The 23,710-nt window shown below is 40.8% G+C and overlaps 1 protein-coding gene across 1 annotated transcript in view; it reads right to left on the reverse strand.

Moving 5' to 3' along the window:
• Positions 1–16,194, reverse strand: part of ADCYAP1R1 (ADCYAP receptor type I) — a 273,281-nt gene extending 257,087 nt beyond the window's left edge. Inside the window, exon 1 of the mRNA XM_030189904.1 lies at positions 16,104–16,194. Within this exon, the coding sequence (XP_030045764.1) occupies positions 16,104–16,194 (91 nt within the window). The remainder of the gene's footprint in view (positions 1–16,103) is intronic.
• Between the last annotated feature and the right edge of the window lie 7,516 nt (positions 16,195–23,710).

Here is a 23,710-nt window from a genome sequence, read left to right on the forward strand (position 1 = left end):
TACTTGAATAATTCAGGATCACATAATTGACAGACATTTTCCCAACATACCACAGCTGGAGATTTTGTGCATTCCCAGTCATAAGAACTTTATAGAGCATGCAAAGAGTTGTTGTTGCCCTTGGTACACTGCAAGACCCTGTCCATGTTGTTACATACTGGCATGGTATAGGGCACCCAAGAGTTGTTGCTCATGCTGTGTTGCAAGACCCTGTTGTCGCTTGACTTCTACTTACTCTGTGTTGAACATTTTCATCGGTTCTTCTTTATGACACTCATAGTATAGGGCACCCAAAGAATTGTTGCTACTTGTGCTGTGTTGCAAGATCCTGCCCACGCTCCTGACGTACTGGAAATAACATCACCTACAGCTCTTCGTATACTAAATAACTTCAAGCCACAGCAGTGCATAAGCAAGCCAAAAGGAGCAGGTCATGGTCCTTGGGTGAGCTCCTTAGGGTGACTGCTGAGGGTGATGAGTTCTAGCCACTGGCCACTTTCAATTTTTGTTCCTTATTTGTGATACTTTTACTCTGCCTTTTGTATTAGTCTGCTCCTGGAATGCCCTCTGCTGGTATTTTGTCTATCACATTCAGTTGGGTTATCCTTGTGATTTGGGGATATCAAGCTTCATGCTCGACTTACCATTTGGATTGTCTTATGGTAAGGTGTTTCACCTCATGTCTGATAGATCCTGTCTCATACAGTAGACCTTGTTTTACTGTTTCTTAAGCCTCCACATCAATCCTATTTTCTTTACTCATTATAGATCACTTAAAAATAAAACATCAGTCATCCACAATGTATAGTAGACTCAAGATCCCTAGTTTTCAGTCTTACAGAGACTGGGTTAAAGTATGGGGATGAAGAAAGTCTCTCCCATTATTTCCTACCTGTTTTTTCAGCTGTTTCTACATCTTGGATGCCCCAGAAAAGGGAAGGAGTGGCACCTCTAACAGCCAACTCCTTAGCCCCTACTGAACTGATATATTTCCCAACCCAATGGTTTTGTTGGTAAGACTCTCTTTATCAACACAGATTCATTTCCTTCTGCTTTACTTCCCGCCCTCCTATGATGCTGTCTTACGGGATTCTTTAGTATAAACATTGTCTGAGGCAGTGGTGCAGTTCTCTAATGCATTAATTTTAGGAAACCTGAACTTCCATGTCCTATATAATAATTCTCACCTCCAACATTCTAAAACCTGGCTGCCTGTGTCCATAACTTGGGTCTCCGAAGCCTCAGCTGACGTCACGACGCATTACACCATGGAATCTGTTTGTGTGCGTGCGTCTGAAGCCAGACGCACGAGCACAAACTGATTCCATGGGTTGTCATTCAAGCCGTGCGGCCGACAACAGGAGACTTCGGCTGGCGGGGGTTGGGGTCCCCCGCCAGCACAGGTACGCGACGGCGGCTGGGGATGTTTGGCGGCGGGAAGGGGGCTCCAGAGGGTCGTGACACGGAGGGTCAGGAAGTCCGAGGGGGGGCAGAAATCGGAGGGAGGAAGGCAGGGAGGTGGGGTCTGGAACTTGGAGCGGGAGGGAGGGGTCTGGAACTCCGAGGGGGGTCTGGAACTGGGGGGGGGGAGTGATGGAGGGGTCTGGAACTGGGGGAGGGGGGACCTTGCTAGCGCCCATTTCATGTCTGCCTGAAACGGGCCTTTTCTACTAGTAGATAATATTCTTCAGCCTCAGAACAAATGTTTCCTTTCTTTCGTCTCTGACTTAGGGTCTCACTCAACATGTATCACTTCCAGCTCACACTGCTGGTCATACTTTGGATTTTGTTCTGTCTTCCTTCACTAGGATTATGATCCTAAGTCATTTATCAGCTTTGCCTGGTCAGATTTTTTCCTTCAGTCACTCCCTGGCCCTCTACAGAACCCATCCTTACCACATGTTCCTGCTAAGAACTTTGGTTGTGATGATCTTGCTGCCCTCACTCCTCTGCATTTTTCTCCTTGCTTTTGGGTGTTATTCCCTATACAAGCAGGCTGTGCTTTGGGATGCTGTCCTGCAAGCCAAAATGAACTCCATAGCCCCATCTCCTCTAACATATATAGCCCCTTCTGAACACATTCCTAATACCATACTGGTTTACATCTTTTGAAAAAGTTGGGTACAGAATGCTGAAAATCTCAGGAGGAAATCTAAGACTCCCAAATTCTTCATCCACTATAAAAGCAGTTATAGCTATTCTCATTATTACTGGATATATATGTCATGCCTATGTACTTTAATTTTTATAGTAGAGGAGTGGCCTAGTGGTTAGGATGGTAGACTTTGGTCCTGGGGAACTGAGTTCAATTCCAACTTCAGGCACAGGCAGCTCCTTGTGACTCTGGGCAAGTCACTTAACCCTCCATTGCCCCAGGTACAAATAAGTACCTGTATATACTATGTAAACCCCACAGAAAGGCAGCATATCAAGTTCCCTTTCCCTATTTGAGATTCTACATGGAATGTTGCTACTATTGGAGATTCTAGATGAAATGTTAATGTTGCTATTCCACTAGCAACATTCCATGTAGAAGCCTGCCCTTGCAGCCGCGCACGCTTCTGTTTCTGTGAGTCTGACGTCCTGCACGTATGAGCAGGAGGTCAGACTCACAGAAACAGAAGCCTGCATGGCTGCAAGTGCAGGCTTCTACATGGAATGTTGCTAGTGGAGAAGTAGCCTAGTGGTTAGGGTGGTGGACCTTGGTCCTGAGGAACTGAGTTTGATTCCCACTTCAGGCACAGGCAGCTCCTTGTGACTCTGGGCAAGTCACTTAACCCTCCATTGCCCCATGTAAGCCACATTGAGCCTGCCATGAATGGGAAAGCACAGGGTACAAATGTAACAAAAAATAGTTAATTTTTATGGTTCCTTTTGTAAAAGGCGCCAAATACATTGGACTAATTCAAGGGCAGCAGAGCACTTGTTTGGTTGTAAGGCCAAGCTAGCCTTCATCTCTGCCCCCAAGCTCCCTAGTAGCTCATGTCATTTGAGTTAAAAAAGTTGCCTGGTCCAAGGTCCTAGGAGTTCACTCCATTCAACACAGCCTATGGGTTAAATCATAGTCTTCCAAATCCTTTTCGTTAGATGCCTACAAACACCTTCCTCTGCCTTAGCAATTTCTCTTTCTTTTCAGTGCTGCTTTCCTTTCTTATACAGTAAACAAGCTAACAGGAAGAGCTCAACAGCTGCACTGCTGACAATTTATTTTCTATTTTCTTCCCACTAACAAGAACGTAACAAGTTTCTGGATGAAGACAAAAACAGCAGGTAAGTAAACCAGAAAGCACTAGGTAGCACATGCCATCCAGAAAATGCAGCCCCTGTCAATGAAGTGGCAATCTCACTCCACAGACAATTTAAGATTCTTAAAGAATTTACCCTCAAATTCTATAATTGATGCCTTAAGTTGTGAGTGCTAATTTGGCCGCATGGTGAAAATGCACGTACAACTTAATTGATTAACAAGCCAATCAACGCTGCTAATTGGTACTTAATCAATTAGCAGCACTAATTGGCTTTAATTAGAATTTATATGCATAACTTTCTAGGCACATTCTATAATGTAGTGCATGTAAATGCTAATACGCGGAACCGAAAAGGAGGCATGGATATGGTATTTAAGCCTGGTTTTAGGTGGCCTAAATGGGTGCCCCTAAATTTTAGGAGCAAGGATGCCATGTGAGCATATTCTATAAACTACTCCTAACTTTTAGGCGTAGTTTAAAGAATCACACTAAGCTGGTGTTTTTGGCACCGATTTTTAAGGCGCCATTTATATAGTTTGGCCCTTAGACTGGCCAACACAGTTCTCACAGTTCAGGTTCTGAAGTTCAGAATACTTCAGATACAAACGCTATAGTGAGGAAACTGCAACCACCAACGAGGTGAGGTGCAGGGCCTATCTAGTGCCTCATCTGGGGAAAGGCTGATTTTTTTTTCCCCAGAAGAAAGTGTCTATGGCTTTATGAGGAAAACGGTGTCTTTATATTGAAGTAGCTTCAGTTATACACTGTGATTACAGCAATCCCATTACAAAGATTATTATAGCACCACAAAGTCCTAGTACAATGGGTAGATTGTACTTTCTAGGACAGGGATGGGCAACCACGGTTCTCAAGGTCCATAACCCAGTTGGGTTTTCAAGATTTCCACAATAAATATGCATGTGATCAATTTGCATGTACTGCTTCATTGTATGCAAATAGATCTCATGGATATTCATTATGGAAATCTTGAAAACCCAAGTAGGTTGTGGAACTCGAAGACCATGGTTGCCCACCCCTGTTGTAAGTGGTAAGAAGTAGTGTCTTTTTTTTTTCACTAGAATGAGAACTTAAAATTATGAATATTTCTTATAGTTTATCATAGACTGTTATTTAGCATAGACAGCATTTGTAGACTGGTAAGAAGATAGATGGATGGATAGACAGATAGATAACTAGATCTGAGTGGAGGAGTGGCCTAGTGGTTAGAGTGGTGACTTTGGTCCTGAGGAACTGAGTTTGATTCCCACTTCAGGCACAGGCAGCTCCTTGTGACTCCGGGCAAGTCACTTAACCCTCCATTGCCCCATGTAAGCCGCACTGAGCCTGCCATGAGTGGGAAAGCGCAGGGTACAAATGTAACAAAAATAAAATAGAAACTATTGGAGATTCTAGATGGAATGTTGCTACTATTGAGATTCTGTTGCTACTATTTGAGATTCTACATGGAATGTTAATGTTGCTATTCCACTAGCAGTCTGACGTCCTGCACATACATACTCACAGAAACAGAAGCCTGTGCGGCTGCAAGGGCAGGCTTCTACATGGAATGTTGCTAGTGGAGGAGTAGCCTAGTGGTTAGGGTGGTGGACTTTGGTCCTGGGGACCTGAGTTTGATTCCCACTTCAGGCACAGGCAGCTCCTTGTGACTCTGGGCAAGTCACTTAACCCTCCATTGCCCCATGTAAGCCACATTGAGCCTGCCATGAGTGGGAAAGCGCGGGGTGCAAATGTAACAAAAACAAAAAATAGATAGATAGAAATCAAACATGGACTGCATAATTCTCTTTCTCTCTCTTGTACTATGTCAAAGATGCTATCAAACTGGCAGCAGGAAATCTTGAAGCATTAGAACTGGTTGCTAAACAACCAGGTCATTCCACTGCCAGCAGCCCACTCAGTGCTTCAGTTCTCTTTTAACGTTTTCTAACATATGGAATGTAGGGAAGAATGATATAAAATGGGTCTATATCTGTCCATCTTTCTGTCTGTTTTCCCAGGGCAAAATATGTTTCTAAAGAAGAGATAGAACATATCTAAGTCTGGATTGCTGGAAAAAAAAAATTAGGACTAACTTAGAGGAAAAGCAGAAACATTACGTCGGTATTTTAAAAGAAGGAACCCTCCCCAAAAAATCCCCATTGTTTTACTATGGGAGGCAATTAGAAACTGTGCAATGCTGACAGATCGAGAAAGAACATCATATCATCTGGTGAAGAATGGCACGTTTCAAGCAATTTCCTTCAATACTTCTCAGCCAACACCTCCTACACACCCTCCATAAAATCCACACGTTAAATATCCACCTCCATAAGCAAATGTATCTTATATAAAGAACTCCTATACATATATCAGTACTGTCTTATAATATTTGCTTGTCAAACTACTACCATGTTTTTTCATTATCATGTTACCCAAGATCCTTCTGCTATTACTAAATGTATATTTTCTCATATATTTCCACTATTCATGATGTATTGTAAGCCACATTGAGCCTGCAAAGAGGTGGGAAAATGTGGGATACAAATGCAATACATAATAAATAATAATAATAACTCCCACATACATTCCTTTACAAAAATACTCTCAGATTCAGCTCCATGCATAGAAAAAAACACCCCAAACACTAGTTCTGACACACATACATATGTTTCTAAACATGTCCTATATACCCTCCTACACATGGAAACAACCCATCGACATCCTGTACATATATCCCTTTAAACACCAGCACACTCATACCTATACAAACACAAACCCCCCTCTCCACACACATACTGCAAAAACACACACTCAAATACTCCCTTATATACACTGTAGCCCCCCCCCCCCAAAGACTTCCGAAGTACAACACCACACTAAACCCACATACTCGCACATTCTCAACACCAGTGCTTCCCAATTCCGGTCCTGGATTACCCCTTGCCAGTCAGGATTTCAGGATATCCACAGTGAATATTCATGAACTTGATTTGCATATACTTCCTCCATTAAATGCAATTCTCTTTCATGCATATTCATTGTGAATATTCTGAAAACCTGACTGGCAAGGGGTACTCCAGGACCGGACTTGGGAAATAGTGCTCTATACCCACATAACCCCCCTTAAATCTGCACACATACACTCCACATCCACACATCCCATGCATATACATTCCCCATGGACTTGCCTAATATATATCATGGTTTATCTGTCTATGTTTGTCTGTATCTTTTGACATGGAACACTTGCTAATGGTATATAGCATCTAATTGCTTTCTTTAAGCACCACAATCCACTTAAGGCCACATATGCACACATGTGCACCTACATAAACACAAGTTTGTCTTCTCTGCTGTTTTCCCCCACGTTTCCTCACACCTTTATCCCACAGTGGCAAGAAGTTGAAAAACATGCTGAAGCATAGCAAGTTTGCAACATGTAATGGAATAACCGGGGCTGGCTCAAGGGGTTGTGGTGCCATGAGACAACTTTTGCAAAGCAAAGGAACATGCTATCAACTCTGTGAAGGTTGAGCCAGTGAGGTAGCCTTTTGACACCCTTGAACTTTGGCCCCCTTAACCAGTGCCTCACCTGGCTAGCTGCCTTGTGACTGAAGCCAACCCTGGTAAGAAATCCCATTACCCTCTTTTATACGTTTATGTTGAAAAGTATTTCTGAAGGTATGCCCTCAACTTCTTTTCCCCACTTGTTTGCAAATGCCAAAGCAGAGAACTGGCAGTGTTACGCAGCAGCAGGAGATGTGTGAATTGTATAAATCTACTGGGCTAAAATTAGTAGTGAGTTGTAATCTGAGATAAGCGATTCAATTTTCTAATAATAAGCAACCTTAATGAATTTACATAGGTGGGGAGCAACAAAGCTAAGACTATCTGCCAGAGAGCAAGATCCATGGAAATCCAAACGTAAGAAGAGACCAAGATGGAAAGGAGGTGTTCAGTCGGTGAAGTATATTATAAAACACTGAGGACCAAATTATATATGTTGTCTATCAAATCAGCGCCAAGAAAAAAAGTGTTTAGCACTATTCTATAAACCTTGCCTAAAGTTAGGCGCAGTTTATAGAATATTCTTAGCGATTGTGTCTGTGACTAAAATGTAGGATGTCCATGTACACCAACCAAATCCTGGTGTAAATACCCAAGCATAACTTAGGTGCAGATCACGTGTATAGTAGAACACTTTGCATTAATTTTAGGAAAGCCTATGACCCACCTATGCTCCTCTCATGGCCATGCCCCTTTTGAGATCCATGTGGTAGAATTTACGCATACTGCTTTACAGAATACGCTTAGTGAGTAGTGCATATAAATTCTAATTTATGCCAATAATTGCTCGCAAGTGACCAATTATCAGGACTGATTGGCTTGATATGCAATTTAGTTATATACGCATTTTGGTCACTAAATATAGAATCTGCAAGTGAAAGTGCAACAGTTAGACATTGTAGAATCAAAACTAATGATTTCAAGAGGTTATATGTGTCTATGTGTGACTGAAATTAATGACACAGCCAAGGAAAAACTCTTTGAAGCCCAGAATCTGAGACAGATCTGTAGATATGTGAAGAGAAAATACAAGCACATTCCCAAAGGAAATAGATGGAGCTGAATAGTCGACAAGTAAAAGACACCAAACAAGCTGACATTATTAAAAAGAAAATGCTCGGGTGGGGGATGGATGGTCTTGGAAGGAGTAGGAGTTAAAGGGGTCCCCTTTAAGAAGGCTCACTGAAAGTGTTGGGCCATATGGTAGCAGGCGGATGCTCCCAGGGAAAAAAATAATACAGTGTGAAGGGTTGATAGCTAGTTACATTATTCCTTTACTATGGGAATCACTAACTTGCACTACTGATTTACCACTGGTTAATGAATCCCGATATTTTACCATTACTTAGTAACTTTTCCTCTTATGTTCATTAATGATCTGTAAAACAGAAACCATAAGTGTAGTGATCCAATTTATCCCTGACACAAAATTATTCAAAGCTGTTTACACATGAGTAGATTGTAAGAAATTGCAAGTGGATTATGTGAGAGTGGAGTAAGTGGCTGATTAAATTTAATGTGCTCACATGCATAAAAACATAAGTGTTGCCATACTGGTACAGACTGAAGGTCCATCAAGCCAAGCATCTTGTTTCCAACAGTGGCCAGTCCAGGTTACAAGTACCTCACAAGATCCCAAAACAGTACAATACATTTTCATGCTGCTTATCCTAGAAACAAAATGTGGAAGTTCCCCGAGTCCATCTTAATAATGGCTTATGGACTTTTAGAAAGCTATCCAAACCTTTTTCAAACCCCGCTAAGCTAATTACTTTTACTAAATTCTCTGGCAACAAATTCCAGAGTTTAATTATACGCTGAATGAAGAAATATTTTGTTCAATTTGTTTTAAATGTACGACTTTGTAGCTTCATTTAGTGCCCCCTAGTCCTATTATTTTTGGAAAGAGTAAACAAGCGATTCATGTTTACCTGTTCCCAGTGCAGTTTTTCTAGCAAAAAAGGTGCCGTACTCAAATGCCAGGCTACCCTTCAGGGGTAGGGTAATCACTGAGGGACCCTCCCCACAATAGCCAGGCCCCCTGCAACCAGACACAGAATCTATGACAAGGCAGAATTGTTGTGTAGAGCCTGAGCTCTTTCATTAAAACTTGGGGACCATGGGTCAATTTTAGCAGACAGTGGAAAAGGTGCCGGTACTCAGTACCCCCAAGTACCCCCTCAAAAAAAGCCCTGCCTGTTCCACTCCTCATTATTTTATAGACCTCTATTATATCTTCCATCAGCTGTTTTTTCTCCAAGCCACTTTAGCCTTTCTTCATAAAGAAGTTGTCCCATCCCCTTTATCATTTTCATCACCTTTTCCTGTACCTTTTCTAATTCCACTGCATCTTTCTTGAGATGCGTTGACCAGAATTGCATACCATATTTGAGGTGTGGTCGCACTATGGAGCGATACAAAGACATTATAACATCCTCATTTTTATTTTCCATTCCTTTCCTAATAATACCTAACATTCTATTTGCTTTCTTAGCAGCTGCAGCACACTGAGCAGAGTGTTTCGACGTATCATCAATGATGAAACCTAAATCCCTTTCCTGGTCAGTGACTCCTAATGTGGAACCTTGCAGCACGTAACTATAGTTCGGGTTCCTCTTTCCCACATGCATCACTTTGCACTTGCTCACATTAAATGCCATCTGCCATTTGAATGCCCAGTCTCCCAGACTCATAAGATCCTCTTGTAATTATGGACGTAGGAAAAATCAAAATTATAGGAGTACATTTACAGTATAACTGTGCAAATTGGTAAAAAGTATATGCATGCTTTTCTTTTTGCAGACTTTCCTGGATTTTCAAAGTGAATGTATGCAGATATTTCCACAAACATAAAAATCTGGTTTTGGGGGCACGCAAATCTTCTGAATGAAACTAAATGCATTCTCTTTATTTTTCAAAAGCATGTGAATACGTATAAATCCCAGCACATCCCCACTTTCTATAATGCTTCTAGCACTGGGTTGATTTATGCCTACACAAGCAAAATACACATTAATTTACTCACATATGAGACGGAAAATCTTGTGACTAGACATTTCTGCTTATAAAGGTATATAATGGGTTCAATTTCAGGGTTTGCCTTTGAACAAAAGTATATTACAGTCCTGCAGTTCTGTTCAATATTCAAACCAATTTTGTCTTCTTCAGGAGCAACCTAATGTAAAACTTGATCTCCATATTTTCAAAAATTATTGCCTAATTCTATATATGGCACTGAAAATTGCACATGCAAATCTGGACATGTACCCAATTTGTGTTCACAATTCAATTGATGGACAAGTCAATTAGAGATAATAATTGTGTGTTAATTGGCATTAATTGAAATTTGAATGCACATTTTAGGTGTCGTGCTCCACGGGTAAATTTTACACATAGATCCAAAAAGGGGATGCAGTCTAGGATGGGGTGGGGGGGGGGGGTGGACAGATCAGTGGCATTCCTGGGATTTACATGCAATTTTACAGAATATGCAAGATCTACATGTAATTTAGGAGTGAGAAATTACACCAGGTTTTACTTGGTATACTCAAAATATGGTGCAGATATCTCGGCACCAAATGTTATTCCATAAATGATGCCCATCTCTAATTGCCGTTTGTAGAATAGTGTTTAGCACTAATTTTTATTGACACCCAAATGTGGGTGTCATTTATGGAATTCAGCCCTATATGGATAATATCAAATCATTCAAATTGCAAAATGGCCAGATATTGTGTGTATAATTACAGGCCAAATTAGAGAAGGGGCACTGTGCACAGAGCCAATGCAGTTATTCCAACAGTATTTAATAAATGCAAATTATTAATTTAGGGCTCCTTTTACTAATCCATGCTAGCGATTCCCCCATGGCAAATGCAACAAAGACCATAGGAATTGAATGGGCTTTGTCACATTCACCACATAGGAATCACTAGAATGGCTTAGTAAAAGAAGCCTTTAGCAGTGCACTTACCCATCTTAATTTTGGCTTGTCACCACATTATAGGGGCAATTCTATGACTGGGTACCTCCTTTTGGGTGCCCCAATGCCCCTTGGTGAGTACATATTCTGTAATGGCATCTGGGCAGCTAGATTCCATGAAAAAAAGAGGCATAAGCAAGCTGTAGCAGAAATCCAAATGTAGAAAAAAACAGCCAAAAGGAACCAGCCAGTGGCCATCACATAAATGAAATTATTAAAAAGCAACTTTTAGTGACTAAGACTAATGAAGAAGGACTCACAAAAAGAGTGGAATAATTCCATTTTTTAGCAGCTCACACCGACCTTGAGGAGCTCAGTGAAGGCAACCTTTAACCCTAGAACGCATATTGGGGGCCTTTTAGGCCCCCATGCTTACATTTTTGCTATTATCTGCAAAATTACTTTAGTTAGAATTTTGAAACTCAAGGTATTACTCAAGTATGTCATTGTTGATAATATCCAGTTGTTCATATAATTTTTTTTCATAGGCATTATGGTGTAACAATGCTTGTTTGGTGAAAACTACATCTGTACGAATTGGGGGCCTTTTAGGCCCCCGCTGTTTTTATCATGTTCTCAGAAGTGTTTGTGTCTCAAGTTACTTTATTTGTACTCAGTAATGCTGGTGGAGGGGCCAGGGTGTGGATAATAACATGTGAGGATGTCATGTGATTTTTGGAGGGAGTGATAAGGCCATGACATCACCTCAGGTCCTCTGAACACTGAGGACAGTATACACTGTGAGCTAATTGCTGAAGGACCTGTGATAAGATAAGCTGTTGAGAGGAAATCTGTTTCATTTTCTAACATCTAGTCAGCAATGGCACAGTCTTCCTCCAAGTGTCTGACTGACCAAGAGATTGAAGCGATTATGTTTCAAAGCGATGATGAAAGTGAACTATCTTTGTCTGATGAAGAATATCTGCCACCAGCTAATCAAACATCCTCATCCAGTGATTCTTCTGATGATGAAGAAGTGAATCTAGTGGATCCTGAAGAAGTGATAAGTAGAACATCCAAAACGAATGTTTTTTGGGACAGTAATCCTACATTAGTCGGACGTACTCCAATACACAATATTGTGAGACAGGCTCAAGGAGCTGTGGGAAGTCCCAGTTACTTTACCCCTAAAGATGTATTCTGTACTTATTTTTCTGACAATATTGCAGAAGAGGTCCTATTATGTTCAAACCTAGAAGGAAGACGTATCGCTTCAGCAAAAAATAAGTCCTGGAAAAATATCTCAAAAGAGGAACTTTATGCATATATTGGACTTTTCCTGCTGGCAGGGAGTCAAAAATCGTATGATGTCCCAATACGAGAATTATTTCTGGACCCACTTTCTGATCCACACTATAAGGCGACAATGTCAGTGGGCAGATATGAGGAAATTAGAAGGATCATTCGCTTTGATGATAAGCGAACTCGTGCAGCGAGGTTTGAAACAGACAAATTAGCCCCTATCAGTTATATCTGGAACATATTTATCAAAAATTGCACAAAACTTTACAATCCTAGTACTAATGTTACTGTAGATGAGCAACTTGTACCGTTCAGAGGACGCTGCAAATTCATACAATACATGCCCAGCAAGCCAGCCAAGTACGGTATAAAAATCTTCTGGATGTGTGATTCTGCAAATTATTATGGCATAAATGGCGTAATCTACTGTGGCAAAGAGGTTGGTGCACCAGTACAGAAGGATCTGGGGTCTGAAATAGTCAAAACTCTTGCTGTTCCAATATTCAATTCAGGTAGAAACATCACCATGGACAATTATTTCACCAATGTTGAACTAGGCAATTTTCTGCTTGCAAAAGCTATTACACTTGTTGGTACTATAAAGCAAAACAGACGAGAAATTCCAGCAGCACTCAAACACAATCGTCAGCGAGCACTTTATGAGAGTGTCTTTGGATTCAATAACAAAGCGACTTTGGTATCTTACAAGGCAAAGAAGGAGAAATCTGTAATTTTACTCAGTACCATGCATCACGATTGCAGTGTTGACAGCAATAACCAAAAATTGAAACCAGAAATCATCCTGCATTACAATGCAACAAAAGGAGGTGTAGATAAAATGGATGAGATGGTGGGAGAATATTTGTGTAAGAGGCAAACAAAACGATGGCCTGTAGTACTATTTTCAAATATGCTTGATGTAGCAGCCCTAAATTCATTCATTATTTATACAGAAACTCATCCTGAATTTCATGCACAGAGGAAGGACAGGAGACGCTTATTCTTGAAGGACCTTTGTCATGAACTTGTAATACCTCACATGATAGAGCGAAGCGACTTGAAATGCTTGCCAAAGAAAACTAAAGAAGCAATGAAATGGTGTGGCGTACAGTTTCAGATTACTCCAGAGCCAGGAGAAAGAAAACGAAAGCGTTGTTTCATGTGTCCAAGAAACATAGAGAGGAAAACTGAGCGATATTGTTCCACTTGTAAGGAAACTGTTTGCAAAGAACACTCTTCTGAAAAAATAACATGTCAGAATTGTTTGGAAGACTAATATAATAGAAAAGAAAGTTAGAATAAAAATGTAGCTGCAGCTAGTTTGCTATAGATTTCTATGCATTTTTGTGTGTTTTCATGTCTTTGCGTGAAATTTGGGAAAAAAAAGATTTTTTGGTGTTTTCTGTGAAAAATTATAATTAAAATGTTGTCCACTATTCATATTTTATTGAGCAATTTTGAAATAAACTTGTGAAAGTTATTTAAGTGTGTTTTTCTACATTATGTGCATGGCAGAATTGGTAGATCCATGCAAAAACACACATGTGCCCAATTATAGAACAGCGCATGTTTCTGCGCAGATGTGCAAAGAGGCTGGGTCATGGGAGATGCATGCCAGGCCAGGGGCATTCCCTTAAAATATGCACATTGTTATAGAATTTGGGGATTCTGTGCCCAACTTGCATGCCAGGATTTACACCTGGTTTCAGTTGAGCGTGAATTCTGGTGCTATGCTCTGTTCTATATAGGACACTGATCCCAGAGCACCAGTTATAAAATACTGTTCAGTATGAATTTTTTCGATTCTGAATTTTGACTGCACTTTTTATAGAATCTCCTGTTAAACTCATATTCTATAAAGGGGGGCTCTGTGCCAAACCCCCCTTATCGAATAGTGTTTAGTGTCGATTCCCACACCCATGTCTGCTGAAACCTGGTGTAAATTCTGACACCCAACTGATACCAGTTGGGTGCACAAATGACCCTACTCTACAACATGGCACCTAAAGTTTTGGACTCCCCTTATCTTTCCATGCCCCTTCCATGGCCACATCTCCTTTGGAGTTGCATGCGAGACAATTTAGGTGCTCAGAGTTATAGAATAGCACACAGGTAGATCTGCACAAAAATACTACTACTACTACTACTTAACATTTCTAAAGCGCTACTAGGGTTACGCAGCGCTGTACAATTTAACAGGACAGTCCCTGCTCAAGAGCTTACAATCTAAAAGACAGGTGTACAATCTAGAGACAAGTGTACAATCTAAAAGACAAGTGTAGAGTCAATCTGATAGGGCATACTATATTTCTCGAAAGGTTAGGTGCCCGAAAGTAGCATTGAAGAGGTGAGTTTTAAGCAGAGATTTGAAGATGCCAATTAAATAAAATAATTGTTAACAGCTCATTATCTAATTAGTTTGTGCCTGGATATGCGATCTGCTTCCAAATTTGGGTGCCATTTACTGAATCCAGGGGTTTCTTGTTTTAAGGTAATTCCCCTTCTTTAGTTATTTATCCATTTTACATGTTCTGTACATATTGAGTGTGTCATTTTTAATGTGCAGGTATCCACTTTTTTATGTGTCCTTTTTCCTTAGTCTTGATCGTTTGAGATTACTTTGAGTTTAATTATTTATTATGATTTTATTATGTACCTTTGTTCTGATCTGTTTTATATGAGTGTTACATGTTCCTGTTACCAGGATTGAATGCATGTTGGGCAACTATTGACATACTCTCCCCCAAATTCTGTACACGGCGCCTTAAGTTGTGCACACTAATTTAGCCACATGGCCAAATTGCACACACAACTTAATTAACAAGCCAATCAGCACCAATTAGGAGCACTAATTGGCATCAGTCAGAATTTACTTGCACAGTTTTCTAGGTGTATTCTATAATGTGGTGCATGTGAATTCTAATGTGTACAGCTAAAAAGGGGGCATGGAATGGGTGTGTTGTGGGTGTTTCAAAAAACTATGGGGGTCTTTACTAAGCAGTGATAAGCCTATTATGGGCTTACTGCTCGCTAAACTGAAAGTACCGCAGGACTACTGCAGCAGCCCAGTGGTAGTTCCCACCCCAACACATTTTTATTTTTGTAGCCGCAGTGTTTACCCAGCGGTAATCAGACAGTGCCGTGTGCTGCCCGTTTACTGTTGGGTTAGTGCTGGAGCCCTTACCATCACCTCAATGGGAGGCGGTAAGTGCTTCCCCCTGAAATGGCTATTTTTTAGCATGTGGGTGCTAACTGCTGCTTAGTAAAAGGAGCCCCTTAAATTATACTGCATTCGATCTGGGCTTAGAGCATGGGAAACTCCCATGTTAAAATGTGTTAAACCCAGATTTTAACATGTTGTAGTCAAAGGGCCCCCATAGTTCTTCCTAGATCAATTTAATGTTTGTTAACTAATGAATACATAGTAAGTCAATTATCACAAGTCAAAATGTTTTAACGTTATACTCAGCAAATATATCCCAATATGATTATTAACTTAAATCAGAATAGGTAATTTGTGGACCATCAGACAATGAGAACTAGATCAAAAATGTCTAACACCACAATTCCTCATTAGTTTGATATTTCATATCCATTAATAAATACACACTTTAATCAAATCCACTTGTTTTAGTATTTTCAGAATTTATCAAAAACGTTTAACATAAAAATATTGAAGGGACACCCTATAAAGAAAGTTCTGAAAATAGATTTCCCCCTGTAAATACTTATTAACCTACAAAATCCATTTTCAAAAATTTTTCACACTCTACACCAACCAAATAAAATTCAAGAAATATATAGTAGTCACAGATGAACTGAGATGTTTTATTTATTCCACACAGCATCCTAAGCCATAAATTAAACCGAGTTGAAAGTACTGTGAGAACAAATCTTTGCCGTTTAAAACTATACTACTACGTCATAAAATATCAAAACACTATGAATTCCTGGTGGGTTTGTCATAGGGTTTTGCATTATGTGTTAATGATTATATCCTGAAATAAATACTTTTGTTAAATAATCATAATGAAAGAGAAAAAAAATAATGATCATATCTGTACCTTGGAAGGAGTCATTAAGCATTGCACTTTCCCTTTTTATTTTTGCCAAACAAGTTTCATGTTCCTTCTTGATGACACAGTCTGGATGCATTGCTGTAATCTGAGAATTAAAAAAACAACAAAAAAAACAAAGACATTTAAAGCCACATCTGAAATCCTGAACTGATATGTTATAAGAGGGATTAGAGGTTGCCTGATCTAAGGATTTTCTAAGTGCTAGATAGGGAAACAGATAAAAATTGGGGCAACTATCTAATTTGCAAGAACTCTCCAGACATGTTGGAATATACAAGTGTATAAGGTTTCTTCAGGGCTAGATATTCAAAGGCATATGTGAGCAGTGATCACTAAAGAGGTAATTCTATTTGGAGTCACCTAAGATTAGGTGGCAAATTCACATACAAATGGAGTCCTCTTACTAAGCTCTGGGAAAAAGGGGCCTGCAGCAGGGACCTAGCCAGACCTTGTGGTGGGAGGGGGCCAGAGCCCAAGGTGGGGGGGCAATCTACACCACCACCCCCCACCTCTCCAACCCCCCTGCCGCCCTGCCGCTCCCCACCCACTGTTGCAGCAAATACCTTGGCTGTCGGGGGTCCCCAACCCCCACCAGCTGAAGCCTTCTCCAGCGCCAGTCTCCAGCACTGCTGCATTGCCTGCCCTGCTCTCTCTTCCCCCTCATGTCCTGTATGCTTCTTTTAGTAAAACTGCTCAATTTCACTAAAAGGAGCAGGCAGGATGTGAGGGGGAAGAAAGAGCAGGGCAGGTAATGCGGTGGCACCGGAGGCCGGCACTGGACAAGGCTTCAGCTGGCGGGGGTTGGGAATCCACGCCAGTAAAGCCAGAGGCCCAGGCCCACATGGCTCCATGTAGCTACACCACTGCCCTGCAGTAGCGGCGGGGACCATTTTTCCCACACACCAGAGCCCTTTTACCACAGCTCTTCTCACCAGAAAATGGCCATGTGGTAAGATAATTCTTACCATGCAGCCATGCGGCAGGGGACACTTACTGCCACCCATTGAGGTTTCGGTAAGGGCTCCCATGGTAACCCGGTGGTAACTGGGTGGTGCACAGTGATGCATGATTATCATTGGGTTAGCGCTGCGCTACAAAATTATTTCCCGGAGCACCAGGAATGGTGCACGATTGAGCCGTAACTACTGTCAGCGGTCACGTTGGGGTGGCGGTAGTTCCGGGATAGCATGTGATAAGCCCATGTTGGGTTTACCACTACTTTGTGTGCCTCAAATGTTACTGAGTCATTTTCATGTATATATGAACACATATTTATTTATTTATTGCATTTGTATCCCACATTATCCCACGTCTTTGCAGGCTCAATGTGGCACATTTGGTTTTTGCAGAGGGTTATTTGTTGCATGTTGGTGAAATACATGATAGTGTTAAAGCAAAAAACATTATAAGACAATTGTAGAAGTTATAAAGATTATACAGTTACACATGTTGATCTTTGTGATAGGTTTTCAGTTGTTTACGGAAATTGGTCAGTTCATAGACCGTTTTCAGGTTACGTGGCAACGCGTTCCAGAGTTGCGTGCTTGTGTAGGAAAAGGTAGACGCGTGCATTAATTTGTATTTCAGACCATTACACTTGGGGGGATGAAGATTAAGGAATGTGCGAGAAGAGTTTTTTGCGTTCCTGGGTGGTAGATCTATTATGTGTAAATAATAATAATCCAGTTATGCGCTATCCTGTAGTGTACACATATCTCCCCAGATTCTATGTATGGCACCTAGGTTTGTGCAGAGTCGACAACAATCAGGGTAAGACCTCTACAAAAAGTCCAAGGCAAGCAGAACTAGTAGAAAGTGTGACACGAACTCCAAAGTAGGAAGTTTCAGTCAAAACACCTTTATTGCACTAAAGGTGTTTTGATTGATACTTCCTACGTTGGAGATCATGTCATACTTTCTACTTGTTCTGTTTACCTAGATTTGTGCGCAAAGATTTGGGTGCACTCCCTAGATGTGCATGCAAATGAATTGGCTAACGACCCAATTAATGTCAGTAACTGGGTACTAACAACCAATTAGTCACCTTAATTGCACCCATTACAATTTGTACCTGCATCTAGCTGCCTAACTCTAATAGCATGTAACTCAAAAGGGAGTGTGGTCATAGGAGGGGCATGGGTGTGTCAGGGGCATTTTGAAACGTTACGCGTGTTTTTACAGAATACTGCCTCAGTGCATATAACTTGGCTGCCAGCATTTATACCAGGTTTCAGCAGGTGTAAGTCTGGTGCGAAAAGTTAGGTGTGGGAATTGGCGCAAAGTGTGATTCTGCAAGGGGTGTGCACCCTTTATAGAATCAATTTAGTGCCAATTTTTTCCAGTGCTGATTTTTGAGCACCGTTTATAGAATTCCCCCCATCTTAGAGCATATACCTTGCATATGGGTGTTCACATAGGCGGAGCATGGATGAGGTGCGCATTTACACACAAATGGCATGATTCAGTAAATGGTACCCAAAGTTAAGACCTGGGATGATCTGTGTTAGTACTTAATAAAGGGTGCTCTGCACACTTTACAGAATAGTAGCTTAGCATGCATTTTCTTCCAAATCTATAAACGAATGTTGTGCATGCAAATCAGCGTGTAGCCAATTTGTGCTTGCAATTTAATTATCAAACTGATCAGTATTGATAATGGACTAATAAGAAGTTATTGGCACTAATTGACACTAATTAGAATTTATGCACGCAACTTTCTAAGCGCATTCTGAAAAGTGGTCCACATAAATTCTAATGCACGGATCACAAAAGGAGGTGTGGCCATGGGAGGGACATGGGCAGGTCATGGACATTCCTGAAAATTATGCACACTTCTACAGAATGTGCCCGATCTGCGCCTAAATATGACATGGGAATTTACACAAGGTTTTAGTTGGTGTAAATGGCTGCTCCTAAATGTTAGTCACAAGACGGCTGCCACACATATTCTATAAACTGTGCCTAACTAGGAGAGGTTTATATATCATACCGTTAAGTGTGTTTTTTCATGCTGATTTTTTTTTTATGTCATATATAGAATCTGGTCCGTTGCATCTAACTTTGGGTGCTAGCAGTTATGCCTGCCAAAACTTGGTGTAAATGCTGACACACGATTAGCACACAAATGATGGCACTCTGTAAAATTGCACCTAAATTCTGGGAATATCTCTAACCCATCACTATGAAAATTAGGTGCGAGTGTTATAACATAGGGTACAGGGCAGATGCGTGTGTAACTCCTAATTATTGCTAATTAGCACCAATAATTTATTTTTATCACCAAATATCTAATTAGTTAATACACAGATCTAGGATCCATGCCCAGACTTCCATGCCCAACTTTTGGCAATCTATATAGAATCCAGCGTATAACTTATAGAATACTATAAGCTATGCATGTATCCCCTAAATCTAGACATGAACATTAACCCTAGTTCTATGGCTGGTGTAAATGCTCATACCTAAACATATATAAATATACAAACCCAGTTATACTAGTATGCTATATAGGAAAGTAGATATTTACTGTCCTTTAAGGAATAAGCTCCAAACATGCCCCCCCCCCCTTTATAGAACTGTCTTCTATAAAGGTAACTTTCTAAAGCCTTTTCCCGATATATGTATGCCACTATATGTGTGTAAAAGGGCACTTTTAAAATTACCCGAGGTATATAAATACATGTGATGACCAAAACATTACACATATTCTTTTATGCAAAATAGGTGAAGGCAAGTGCTGGGGTGAAGTGCAGCTGGAGTCAAAATTTACACATCTATATCTATATCTCCTCCCTCTTTGCCTAATTTAATTTGGTCAATGACTCGCCATTTTATGTCTGTCCAATCATGTTGTTTTTGTAACCAGTGATTAACAATAAACATTTAGATTATTTGCAGAATCAGGATAAATTGATTGGTCATAAACAATGTGGGAATTGTCAATGGTGTGCATTCACCATTGAGGGAATACTATGGCAAGCAACAGGCACTGTACGCAACTTTACTGCAAGAAACAACACTAATTGTAATAGCAGTAATGTAGTCTATTTGATTCAATGTCCATGCCAATTGCAATATATGGGTAAATTCAGGAGAGCTATAAAACAAAGATTGAATGAGCACAAATTAGTTATTTTGACTGCCCCCATTGTTAATCACTGGTTACAAAAACAGCATGATTGGATGGATATAAAATGGCAAGTCATTGAACAAATTCAATTAGGCAAAGAGGGAGGAGATATAGATAGCCTCCTTAATTATAAGGAACAATGGTAGATATACACATTGGGAATGGTTACCCCTAGAGGTTTAAATTTGGAAATAGATTGGGCTGCAGCTATGTGAACTATTAAAATGACATCATTTGGTAGTGGTAATTCTATTGGTGTTCAGAGATATGTCTGTGTAGTGGTGCATTAAACACAATATGCAGGCACCGATGCAGTACGAGTGACTTTCTCTTTGATAAGGTATGTGGAGATTACATCCAATATTCCAAATTTTATACTGCATAGGCGCCCGGTATAAGAGGCTTGGGGAGGTTTGGGGAGGCTAAGCCTCCCGTGCTGCAGAAGGATGGATCAGCTGTTTCTCCCGGGAGTCCCCTGGGGGGTTTAAATTGTTGATTTACCTCCATCCTAGCTGCAGTGAAAGCCCATCTCTAGCCTTGTGTAACCAGTTGTAGAAATTGGTTTATGGTTTAATTTGTTTACCTTACTGCTGGGAGAGCAGGGGGGTTGGCTGGAGGTGTCCTGGGTTGCCAGGGAGATATTTAACGAGGATGACCTCCTGCATGAGCAGTTCATACCAAAGAGACTTGCACTGACACCTGGGATTTTAAAAGTGCTAAAAATAAGTTTTAAAAGTATTTGTATTAAATCTAATTGCAGAATTTAGGTGCTAGGAGATGGGATTGGTATGCTATGTACTCAAATTTGTTTAAATCATATGCAAATTAGTCCGTTTTTGGGAGGTTCTCATTTGCATATTTATGGGTAAAAATTTTTGGAAATGTTTACAGCCTTAATGTTAGGGCATTGCTCTGATCAAAAATGTGAAGTTTGATCCAAAACCGAAAGGGTTTATCTAGTGTTTTTAACTAAAAATTCCCATTAGAGTTTCTGTATGTTAATCTGCATTCAAATAGAGCTCTCTGATTGGATGAGCAGCTCCTGTTAGAAATCTGCCCGGGAACAGAGAGAAGAGAGCAACTGAAGATTTGGACTGAGAGGACATGCAGCTTTGAGCTCCGTGTGTAAGGATTGATAGAAAGAACTGAAATTATAAAAGAGTGCCTGATTATGTAGTAAGTGAGAAAATATGAGTGAAAAGAGATTGATGGAAATTTACAAGTTTGAGATTTCTCTGTTGAGAAAAGGATCTGAATATTTCACTTATAAGCCTTCCTTTCGTTCCCGTCAGTGTCCCACCTTCTTCTGATGTCATTTCCTCTTTCCGCGAGGGCGGGACACTGATGAAAATGAAGGGAAGGCTTACAAGGCTAAAGACGGGCTTTCTCTGTGGCTGCTGTGACCGAGGCAGGGGAGCGAGGAGAATTGTTGAGGGTGGGTATGGATGGCTGGAGGGGGGGCAGGGGAGCGAAGAGAATCGCTGGGTGGGTGTGGATGGCTGGAGGGGGGCAGGGGAGAGGAGAGAATCACTGGGTGGGTGTGGATGGCTGGAGGGGGGCAGGGGAGAGGAGAGAATCACTGGGTGGGTGTGGATGGCTGGAGGGGGGCAGGGGAGAGGAGAGAATCACTGGGTGTGGATGGCTGGAGGGGGGCAGGGGAGAGGAGAGAATTGCTGGGTGGGTGTGGATGGCTGGAGGGGGGCAGGGGAGATGAGAGAATCGCTGGGTGAGTGTGGATGGCTGGAAGGGGGCAGGGAAGAGGAGAGAATCGCTGGGTAGGTGTGGATGGCTGGAGGGGGGGCAGGGGAGAGGAGAGAATCGCTGGGTGGGTATGGATGGCTGGAGGGGGCAGGGGAGAGGAGAGTTGCTGGACATGGATGGAGGAGAGGGAAGGGAAGAGAAGAAATGCTGGACATGGATGGAGGGGAGGGAAGAGTGAGGAAGGAGATGAGATGAGATTAGGAAAAAGGAAGAGAGAAAAACTGCATATGGATGAAGAAAATAGGCAGAAGCTGGATCCACTGGACAGTCAAGTCTGCGGAGGACCCTGCTTTTACTTACGGATGTAGGCCAAGAAATGAAGAAGAAAGGTGGAAAGTAAAGAAATAAATGGAAAGGAAGCCCTGGAAACGGAGTTAAGAGGACAGATAGCAGCAGAATCGGATACTGGGCCAGCATGATCAGAAAAACAAAGTCACCAGACAACAAAGGTAGAAAAGATCATTTTATTTTCATTATAGTGTTTGGAATATGTCCACTTTGAGAATCAGGTGCTCAACATTAAAAGTTTATATTTATTTACTTATTTATGGCATTTTATCCCACATTAAACATGAATTAGGGTGTTTTGTGGCTCTACAAGAGAATTGTGATGATATGATCCCTTGTTTCATATTGTTGACGGTCTGTATTTTCCGTATGGGTGGTATATTGGTGTATTAGGTTCTGCCCAGTGTAATATTTATGGTACAGTAAGGTTCTGAGTGTGTTTTTGCACAAAGTTGTGCATAGTGTTTTGCAGTTGAGCGATTGTGGTTAGTATATGCTTTGAACAACCACTTTATTCTTTGACATATGATACATATCTATTATCTAAATTTAATAAAAGGTATTAATTGTGACTTTTATTTTTATTTATTTTTTCTATGTGTTATCAGACAATTATGGATTAAAGCTCCACCCCTGCCCCCAACCCTAACCCCACCCCCTTTAGCCTCCCCAAACAGTTGGGCCACCGACCGCCTATGAGGAAAACCACCCCAAAACAGAACTTTCTACCCCAAAATCTGACATTAAGCTAAAGAAATCTGGTAACAGACCAAATGAAATATGACAGATATGTGATCATAGTCTCACTGGACCTATGCACCTGGAGTTTACTTCTCATTCAGCATTCTATTTTACCCCTGGCACTTTGAAAATTAAATTATCTCAGAGCTGAATCATTCTCTCCTAAGTTTAAGGTGAGCCTCAAGGTATTTTTCTTTTATCAAGCTTTTGAGGACTGATGGTTTTGAGTGCAGCAAAGTGATGAGCCTTTCTCATTTCTTCTCTGATCTTTTCTTCTTTTATCTCTTTTCTTCTTTTCTCTATTATACTTCTATCTTTCATCTTTCTGATTTTATTTAGCCTCATGTCTGTAAACTGCTCTGATGTTCGTATGAAAGGCAGGCTATTAAGAATTGTAATAAACATAAAGCAGTTCATTAATGCAAAAAATGACTATATAAAAAAGCTTTGTGGACCTGTTTTTGCAGAAATAATAACTACAGCTCAAGAATTAGGGATATTTTTTTCTAAAATTGCCAAAAAGAAATAAATAGCACTTTCACATGATGACAACAGAAAACTAAAGACCCCATTGGCTTAAATCAGAGGTTCTCCTGAACCCCTTTCCCTGGGAAAACCTTCTCTCCCTGGTGCCCCAGTAAGCCCAATGTCTCCCTCTCTTCCTCATGCCTAC

The sequence above is a fragment of the Microcaecilia unicolor genome, chromosome 1, assembly GCF_901765095.1.
Source record: "Microcaecilia unicolor chromosome 1, aMicUni1.1, whole genome shotgun sequence".
In the NCBI taxonomy this organism is placed as follows: Eukaryota; Metazoa; Chordata; class Amphibia; order Gymnophiona; family Siphonopidae; genus Microcaecilia; species Microcaecilia unicolor.